Source organism: Pagrus pagrus (genome assembly GCF_965226575.1).
Source record: "Pagrus pagrus genome assembly, chromosome: 6".
NCBI classification, from domain to species: domain Eukaryota; kingdom Metazoa; phylum Chordata; class Actinopteri; order Spariformes; family Sparidae; genus Pagrus; species Pagrus pagrus.
Genome location: NC_140190.1, coordinates 9,778,438 through 9,788,824, shown reverse-complemented (window position 1 = coordinate 9,788,824; position 10,387 = coordinate 9,778,438). Strand labels below are relative to the sequence as shown.

At 40.7% G+C, this 10,387-nt stretch overlaps 1 protein-coding gene and 1 pseudogene across 2 annotated transcripts; one reads left to right on the top strand and one right to left on the bottom strand.

The window, feature by feature from the left end:
• Nucleotides 1-5,666, top strand: LOC311258886 (flavin-containing monooxygenase 5-like). The gene is made up of 10 exons (XM_084355561.1): nt 1-95; nt 1,422-1,562; nt 1,658-1,846; nt 2,350-2,515; nt 2,800-2,942; nt 3,253-3,449; nt 3,830-3,977; nt 4,105-4,312; nt 4,427-4,499; nt 4,581-5,666. Exons 2-10 carry the CDS (start codon nt 1,431-1,433, stop codon nt 4,993-4,995), a joined length of 1,671 nt encoding a protein of 556 aa, XP_084211687.1. The 5' UTR covers nt 1-95; nt 1,422-1,430; the 3' UTR covers nt 4,996-5,666.
• Nucleotides 5,667-7,509: 1,843 nt separating this feature from the next.
• Nucleotides 7,510-9,909, bottom strand: LOC311258065 (dynein regulatory complex protein 11-like; annotated as a pseudogene). Its single transcript has one exon. The product of its transcript is annotated as a dynein regulatory complex protein 11-like (transcript).
• Nucleotides 9,910-10,387: the final 478 nt, after the last annotated feature.

Genomic DNA, 10,387 nt, shown 5'->3' with positions numbered 1-10,387 from the left:
CTGATGCATTTACACGATCCCACTCACTGTCACTGCGCCCGCCCACTGTTGAGCTGAACGGACCTGCCACGGAAAACTTCTTCGTGTCGCAAAAGGTAAGACAGTAGGCTACAGTACATTGTGCAGAAACTCGAGCGTAACATTTGAGTGCGTCAACGTTCGAGAGAAAAAAATAATAAATGCTGTTGAAAAAAATCTCCGCTAAACTTGGAGGTTGTTGTCAACGCCCATGCAGAGTCCATGTATGTGAAGTACAGGAGAGGGACCGTGAACAACAACGTTTGGTTGCGATAGCAGGTTCGGTTGGTGGAGCACTTTCTATAAAACGTGAAAAACGTAAAAAGATGAGAGGAAGAAGTTTATTTATTTTAGGCTATTTTTTAAATTATGCACTTTTCAGACGTAGGCTATATGCTTCAGTGGCTGGTTGATGACTTAACGATATTGATATGATGCATGTACTAATTAAGTATGCTGTTGCGTCACTTCAGAAACTCACCTTGGACGTTAGACTGCAAGGATTAGTGAGAATGGTTACAGTACGTGTCCTTTAACGCGCACTTGAGCTACATACTAGCTCGTGCTGAACTTTGATTCTGCTTTGTGAATGTGGCTCAGATCCAACATTCAGAGAAATGTCCAAACCACCAGTTAAAACTAAACTTGAGATGGTTTAGATGGGACTATTGCAGAAATCGTATTCAGTAGATCATTTGCTACAGTCAATAATACATTTGTGGAACCGAGATTTAAAACGAGAGGATACCGACGTAAGGTGGAGGGATTGTTGGAATTTAACAAGAGATATTACTGTCAACGAAAATTTACGTTTAATTCAATATAAGATTATGTATAGAACCTACTGCACAAGGAATAAAGTACATAAATACAATCCACATATATCAGGAAACTGAAATCGCCATAGAAAAGAATAAATTGACCCAAGTTGAAAGCATATGGGTGGAAGTATTACGGGCACTGAATTCTTAGACCTAATATCTTGGAGGTGACATGATTTTTATTTATTTACTTTATTTATTTACTTTTTAAATTTTTTTTAATTAATCAATTTATTGGTCTTGAGATGTGGGTGTTTCATAAAGAGGAATGATATTTGGTGCAAATGTACCCCTACCTGTTTTGAAAGCTTAGATGACGACACTGATATTGAACCTGTTGGTTAGATGTGTGGAGCAATTGTAGTGTATTTTTGTTTGGTTATGTTTTGTTTTAGTTTATTTTGGCCACAGGCTTGTTCTATCGTGAAGCCTGTGGTTGTTTGTCTTGTCTTGTATGCACTGAAAAATCTAAATAAAATCGTAGAAAAAAAAAAACAAACTAAACTTGAGATGGGATGGGGGGGCTTCCTGAGATGTGCAACTTGTTTACACATAAATAGTAATCTGTTTCATGATTCACAGAGCTGAAGTATGACTCGTCGTGTGGCAGTGATTGGAGGAGGTAGTTCAGGTCTGGCCTGTATCAAGTGCTGTCTGGATGAGGGGCTGGAGCCTGTCTGCTTCGAAAGCAGCGATGACATTGGTGGTCTGTGGAGGTTTAAGGTGGGTCACACTGTGTGCAGGTTAGATCTTATTTTTATTTATTTTCTTTAGAGAATAAGGATGATTATTTTCTCACCTCCTGGCTGTTCTTGCAGGAGAATCCAGAGCCAGACAGGGCCAGCATCTACCACTCTGTCATCATCAACACCTCCAAGGAGATGATGTGTTTCAGTGACTTCCCCATTCCTGCACACTTCCCCAACTACATGCACAACTCCCTCATCATGGACTACTTCCGAATGTATGCTGACAACTTTCAGCTCATCAAGCACATACGCTTCAATGTAAGGATGCTTCACTAACTTCCTGGGAGACCTGTAGAGCGAGAATTTAAAAGTGAAGTTAAATACGGGGGAAGCATTCCGAGTAGTGCTTTGTAGATGAATAGTAGACAGTGCTGTTCTCTGCGGATGGTGAGAGATGGCCAGCCCACCTTGCTATATGTGCAGTGGTGTGTTGAATATGGGTCCCCGGTGATAAAGCGTAGGGCACTATGAAAGATAGCGTCTAGGGGTTTCAATGTTGAGGCTGAGGCATGCATATATATATTACATCATTGAAATCAAGAACAGACATTACAGAGGCATGAACAATAATCTTCTTACTCTGTGATGAGAAGCAGGACTTATTTCTATATAGGAAACCAATTCTGGACCTAAGCTTGTTGATAAGGTGATCCACATGGATACGAAAGGAAAGCTTGGACCTTGGTTTAATTAAAAATATTGTTCAGTTTTTGTACTGTTATCAGCAAACTGTTATCTGTTTCTGTCTTTCTGTTGTTCAGACCAAAGTCTTGCAGCTGAAGCAGAGATCAGATTTTTCTCACTCAGGCCAGTGGGATGTTGAGACAGAGAACAAGGATGGCAAAAAGGAGAAACACATTTTTGATGCTGTGATGATCTGTATTGGACATCACTGTCACCCCAACATGCCACTACAGGACTTCCCAGGTACAACTGATAGGCTTTAAATACACAGAATCAACCTTTGACACAGTATGAACAAGCCTGTACCAGCAACCCTGCCCAATTTTATGTAACCCTGTATCATCAGAAAGCAGCACCAATAAATAATAATGAATAATGTGTCACTATAATGTCCTTAACCTTTGCTTAATTTATATTTTTAGGGCAAAGCTGTAATGTCTACTTCAAATAAAGATTAAAGCCCTCTCCCAGTAAGAGTAGGGCAACACTTTGTCTAGCAGTGTCAAGTTTTTTTTTTTTTTTTTCAGGCATTGACACTTTCACGGGAAAGTACTTCCACAGCCGAGACTACAAGACTCCTGAGGAGTGGAGGAATAAAAAGGCTGTAGTGATTGGAATAGGAAACTCTGGAGGAGACATCGCAGTGGAGCTGAGCAGAGTCACCAAGCAGGTTTGGATAAAATAGTTACATATAGATGAAATATGTGTGATAGACTGAAAGTGCACTTTGTGACAGCAGCTGTGCAGTAGAATCCAGAAGATTAAATAACACAGTCAGACAATCAAACTGTAAACATCTATAGTTCAGACATAAACAAAATAATTTGGTTTAAATTATTTAATTTACCTGTATTAAAAAAAATTAATATGGGTTTAAACAGGTACAGGTAACAGAGCCATAGAGTTTAGTAAAATAATGTTGAAACTAACTGTTAAATATTTCTAATATAATCACTGACAGCCGTCTGTTCTCTTCCCAGCTCTACCTGAGCACTCGAAGGGGAGCCTGGATTCTGAACCGGGTCGGGGACAACGGGCTGCCCCTCGATTTGTTTTTTAACAGGGTGCTGGATTCTATGAGAAAAATCCTTCCCTTTGGTTATTTCTGTGGTGTGGCAGAGAACCGACTCAACCAAAGATTCGACCACGCTCTGTACAATCTTAAGCCAAAGCACAGGTAGTGTATTTGTATCTGTCATTTTTTTTTTTTTTTTTTACAGTTAGAGTTAAAGCACGGCTTGCACAAAAGAGCTAGTGTATATTTTTTTATATATATTTTTTTGCCTTGCATAGGGCAGACTCTGACCCTGTTCTCTCAACACTAGTCTAGAAGAAATATCTCAACAAGTGTTAGCCAGAATAGTTTTGACATTTGCTGTATGGTCCCCAGACAACTGATATAAAAAACTAGTTTGTGACATTTTACCGCCTGGAATAACCTTTAGGACAAGCTTTCAGCATCATCATTTTCAGCATGCTCATTCTGTGCATGAACATGATTTGCAGTAATAATTAAATTGCAGAAACATAATTAAAGAGTGTGAATATAAATCTCAGGGTGTTCAGCCAACATCCCACACTGAATGATGAGCTTCCCAACCGCATCCTGTCTGGAACCGTTCAGGTGAAACCCAACATCCGAAGATTTCAGGGGTCCAGTGTGGAGTTTGATGATGGAAGTGTAGTGGAGGATGTTGACCTGGTGGTAGGTTATTTTTGTATAGACGCTCATTAACTTACAATAACAGTCTGTGTATCACTCTGTTCTCTTTACACTTTCATAGACTTGTCGGCCAGTAGTGTGTCACTGAGATGAGTCTCCTGTCTTGCAGGTGTTTGCCACAGGTTACAGGTTTTCATTTCCATTCCTGGCCTCACATGTTGTCTCAGCATCTGAGAACAAAGCCTCTCTGTACAAGTATGTGTTTCCTCCTGAGCTGGACCGCCCCACTCTGGCCATCATTGGTCTAGTGCAGCCACTGGGGGCCATTATGCCCATCTCTGAGATGCAGGCCAGATGGGCCACACGGGTCTTTAAAGGTAAGACATAAATAAATAAATGAAGCAACCTTTTTCCATCACTCTGTCCATTTATAGAAGTATGTTGTGTTTAAAGGACTAAACCACAATGTTACAATGCCACCTCTCAAACAGGCTGCATCAAGCTTCCCTCCATGGCTGCCATGCAAAAAGATGTCCAATGCAAGCAGCAAGCAATGGCAGAAAGGTACTGCACTGAACTGTACTGAAAAGAAACAGATCTTGTTATCATTATCGTTATAATGTTCAACTCAGGTCTCTTTTTCAGGTATGTCACCAGTCAGAGACACACCATCCAGGTTGACTATGTATGCTACATGGATGAGATAGCAAAGCTGGTGGGGGTTCGACCAAACATCCCAAAAATGCTGCTGACTGATCCAAGGCTGGGACTGAATGTGATGCTCGGTCCCTGCACACCATACCAGTATCGTCTCAAAGGGCCAGGAAAGTGGGCTGGGGCCCGTCAGGCCATCCTCACTCAGTGGGAGAGAGTGACTCGCCCCATGCAGACCAGGCCCTGTGATGAGCCCAAACACAAGAGATCATTTATGTGGCCTCTGATTCTGTCGACTGCTGCAGTGGGCTTGGCTGCCTACGTTAACAGGAACAACCTTCCAGCCTTCCTACAGGATCCCACTGCACTGTTGGACAAGATAAAAGTGTACCTGCCTGCACAGTGATGTGCAAATTATACTTGTTCCACTTCAGCTGTAATTACTCTTATAACAGATTTACCATATAGTACAAACAATATGTATACTGTACTACCCCAACTCCTGAAATGCACATTATACATTTGAGTCAATGATGCGTCCTCATGGTGTCTCCAAAAACCAGCTGATTTTATATTATGCTATAAATTGTTATTCAACATATCACATTGTGTGAAAACAAGGACCCTGTTCTGGGTTCTCTAACTTCTTAGCTCAAAATAGTTGTTGAATACCTCTTAATCTATGTTATATTCTCTATTCTTCTATTCATACTTGTACAATCTCTAAATATGTATCGCTGTTTTTCACTGAATAGTCTTGGGATTATATGATTGCAAGAATATGTCTCTGACATTTCTGTAGGCTTCTGTTTTTTTATATCACAATCATTCCACACCCTGCTTTGCCTCTGTCTTGTATGGTGCTCAGAAAATCTGATAATAGAGATTTGTTGGCTACAAATGATGCAAATCTGGATTTATGGTGCAGTACTTTAGGCAAAACATGTACAGTGCTTTTATGTTTTTCTGTTCAATCTAACATATGTAATGAAGACTTGTGATAAGAAAACACCTCAATTGAGGTCACTGATGTGAGATTAATGTAATTAAAAGTGCATTAAAGTGCATGATCAAGTGCATGGCTCTCTTTCATTACTGATCCACCTCAGAGGAATGCCATGCAGTTACAGTATATAGTCCTCAGATTCATCAAAATAAGAAAGGAGCTGAAAAAGCCAGTGTAATCACCTGTGGGGACCTTTGGACGTTGGTAGGTTTTACACGCAATCTTGCCGACTGTGTTGAAAGTAATTACTCTAATAACTGCTGAATCTGCACAGTGCCAGTTATTCTTTCAACTGCTCTCTTAACCTGTGAAACTGAGGTTTCTCTTTTGCATCACAACAGGTAAGTGGTTTGCAGGATTGCTCTGGAGAGAAATCAGTCTGATAGTTCCAACAGGGATTTTGTAATAATACAGTTATGTAATGTGTTTTCTTAGAAGAACACTAGGAGCAGCTTAGCTCAGGCCACTATCATATCTAGCTTATTGTTTGTGGTCATAAAAGCATTCAGGTCAGTAGATAGGAGGACATCCACTGCTGTTAAACATTAACATTTTATGAGCAGGATTATAAATTTTTTCAGGGTTAGGGTGAATGGAGCAAACTTGATTGCAATTGATTTAAAGTATATTGATTACAGCAAAGACGGCAGTACAGTTTTTCCGAGCACACTTTATATTGTGATGACGTCAAAATACTTTTAAATCGCTCGAGGAAAGTTTTACAAATGTAAAACTATATATAAAAAATTGATAATAGAAAGAGTCGTAATTGACCTTGTTTGCAGTTCTAGGTTTGCTGTCAACAGTTTGACAGGCTTTTATGATGCTCTGTTGGGGAAAGGCTTTCTGAGCTGAGCTGAATGGAAGCCAGGCTGAGCAGCTCGGCTGTATCCAGATATATAATGCATGAATAAGTCTGATATGTTTTGTTAAAACAAACTGGGCGAGACACCTGAGGAATCCAGACTGAAGAAGGCAACAGGTCTGCTGTGGATAGAGAGAAAAATTGCATCTTTGTGCTGACCAACGTTATCTTTAAAGTTCTTTAAATCAGTGTGATTTATATTCTTCTTTTAACCAAATAAATCTAATGTTGTCCTTCATGGGACAGTGAACACTATGACTCGTTGTGTCAAAAATCACCATTTTAAGTGAATACACTGGCTATTTTGTCCAATAGCTTCCAGGTCTTCATTTGAGCCATTGACTCAAAATCAATTCCCAAATGTCTTGTTATACTGGTATAGGTCATTTGACCGATTGAAATGTGGTCCTATACTGGTAGAATGAGACACAGCAGTTTTTATAATTTTTTTGAATATTTTAAAGAAAAGTCTCCATTTTCCATGAAAACATCTGCAATTTTTTTAATAGCTTCCAGGTCGTTTGACCGATTGACTTGAAATTGCTCCCAAATGTGGTCCTATACTGGCTGAACGAGACACAGCAGTCCCCATTGGATTCGGGTGGAATTTGTATTTTTGGTGAATATTTTAAAGAAAAGTGGTGATCTTTCATGAAAACCCCGGCCGATTTTTTTCAATAGCTTCCAGGTCTTTGGACCAATTGACTCGAAATTTTTCCAAAACGTGGTCCTGTACTGGCTGAACGAGACACAGCTGTCCCCATTGGATTCGGGTGGAATTTATATTTTTGGTGAATATTTTAAAGAAAAGCGGTGATTTTTCATGAAAACCTCGGCCGATTTTTTTAATTGCTTCCAGGTCTTTGGACCGATTGAATCGAAATTTCTCCCAAACGTGGTCCTATGGGTTAGGGTTAGGGTTAGAGTGTCCGGTCTCGAGGTACAAGTGTGTGTGAAGTGTCTGTGTGTTAAACACCTATATATTCTGTCAGCACATTTCAGGGGAAATATATCATAAGACAACTGACATTTAATACATTATGACAAACTTATTTTTTCCCTTTCTTCTTTTTTACATCTTTTCCTTTAGCTGAAGCCTCTTCTTCTTCCTTTCCAGTGGCAGCTTTAATCCTCTTCTTTCCCAAGGGCGTCTTTGCATACCAGTTTTTAAGGGCCTCTTCTTCGTCCTGGAACACAGGGTCAATCTTGGCTAATGGAGCAACAAACTCAGCAGCACTCAGTGGCCGGTGTGCCTGCTGTAGGATGCAACGCTTGGTGACAGTACTCTGTATCACCTGGATCATGTGACCTGGTGTGTAGCCATCAGAAATCTTTGCAAGAGAGCTGAGGTCCAGTGCTCTGGTTAACTCACCTCCCTGCTTTTTGATCAGTTGCTTCCACAAGATGTATCTTGAGCCATAGTCCGGTCTAGGGATGAGGATGATTTTGCTGTACATTTTGCACAGTGACTTGATGTCAGCACTTGATGGGTCTTTAGCTGTTCCTATGATCAGGACTCAATCCTCTCCTTTGATCAACTTGAGAGACTTGGGTAAGTCTTTCTTCAAGCGCTTGGGATCCAGCTCTTTTTCTTCCTTGGGTATTTTCTTGTAGAACATTTTTTCCGTGTCTTCAATCCATATTACAGAAGGTTGTAGCAATCTTGCAACCTTAAACACCATGTGAAGCATCATGGCGAGGCCGCTCTTGCCTGGGTACTTTCCTGCCGTGTTCAGAGGAGACAGATCGAACAGGTTGGCACCTGTTTCCTGGCAGATTGCATGGACCAACATCTTCTTACCTACACCTGCTGGCAGGGCCAGCAGGATGGCTTTTATCAGAGGAGCCTTCTCATGTACCACCTGAGAGCCTAATGGTAAAATTGCATACAGAGATAAGACCTGCCGCACATCTGACAGTGATGGCATGGGCTCAATGTCATTTTGCCTCAGTGTGGTGCCAAGGTAGCTATAGTCACCCAAGTAATCCTGCAGCCTAACATTATTTGCCTGTTTCAACAAGCCATTTTCCACCAGCTCCTGGCACAGAGACTCAAGAGTCCTATCAGATGTTAAATCCTTCTCCTTTTTCTTCTTCTTTCCACTCTTAGATCCTTTCTTTTTCTTGGCAGTTCCTCTGGTTTTACCACCCTTGTCTTTATCCACAGCTAGCTTCCATTCAGCCAGCTTTTGTCTCATTTGCTCATCTACCTGTAGTCGGATCTCTGTCTCAACGTCTTTCCTCTTTTCTTCCTGGATAAGCTCCACCTCGTGCTTCTGGTTGAAGTTTCTGAACTCATTGCGGGTTTTCCAAAAATCTACAAAGTTTTTGTTTCCCACTTCCAAGTCTGGCAGAAAAGCTGAAGGCAGCATCTTCAAACCTGCTTCCTCTTCTTCCTCATCATCCTTCCCCTTGTCCCTTTTACCCTTTTCCTTTTCCTTCTTCTCCTCTTTCCCTTTTGGTTTGTTGTTGGAATCTTCTTCTTCCTTTGCAGCTATTTCTTCCATTAACTGCTGAGGGTCCTTTTCAGCAAAGATTAGGGCTGAGCCTCCATCTTCTACATCAGGGTAGTCTGGGAACGATCCTGTAGCATCATGGCATTCAATGAACCACTGTTGGATCTGGTCTTTCATGGTCTTGCTGATGTCATCACCCTCCACATCCCATATTTTGTTTGTGACAGCCACTACAGACTTTTGATAGTCATCCTCGTACTCCTCCTGTTTGATGCGCAATGAAGCTTCAATGGCCTGAGCAGTAATTTCTGCAGGGAGTGGCACCTGGTATTTTGGATCCATGGCCATTCCCAGAAAAATCATTTCTTCATCCCGAGCAATCTTTGCCCTCTTCCTCTGTATGTAACCCCTCCACACCTTCTGAATACAAACAGAGGCCAACTCAATGTCAGCTGTCCCCGAGTCCTTTGTCCTGTACATCCTGTTCATATTTCTGCTCTCTTCATTCAACTTTGCCCTCAGTCAACCTTGGCGGGCCCTCTCTGCCACTTGAATTATCTTAACGGCCTCCTCTTGACTCATGTCCTTGACCTTTAGAGGCTCTGGGCTTTCAGTATCCTCCACCATTTTAAGGATATCTGTCAGCATCATCTTTCGTTGTTGGAGTTCTTTGCTGCGCTCACTGATGAAATAGCGAGGGATAGGTATCTCAAGGTCTGCAGGTTTGAGCTTCAAGTCGTGAAGGACATCATCCATGTAGTAGTACTCTGAGAACTCTTTTTCCACCATTTCATTCTTCAGCTCTAACACCCTCCCCATCACACCATCGAGAGTCACCCGAATAAGTTGTCTCTTCTGTGGGTGGACCACTTGGTCATACACCTCCTCCAGCTGTCTGAAGATTTGGATGTAGTGCACATAAAGCTTGGCCAGACGCTGGAAGAACACTACCCTGTCCTTTTCTGTCCATTTTATGTTTACTTTCTTCTCCATTACAAATTTGTAAGAGAATACATTACTTTTGACCCCGTTATTAAAAACATTAGTTACTAGTTACATTACAGATTCAGATTGTTAATATGAAATATCAACTAATAAATATGTATTATTACGAATTATATGATTATATGATAATTATATATCATAATCAATCAATCAATCAACTTTATTTATATAGCACATTTTAAAAACCACATGGGTAGCCAAAGTGCTGTACATTGAGACATTAAATAATTTCAAAGTTAAGTTAGAAGCACAAAAGAGACAAATATGAAACATGAACATGAAAAACACGTAAAAAATTAAATAAAAATAAAAACAAACAAGGTCACGGCAAGTTAGAGGATGTCGAACAAGGTGGAAATAAATCAAGGTGTACTAAAAGCCAAAGAATAAAAGTAGGTTTTTAAAAGAGATTTAAAAACAGGGAGTGAGGAGGCCTGTCTAACGTGGAGAGAACAATTGTTCAGTG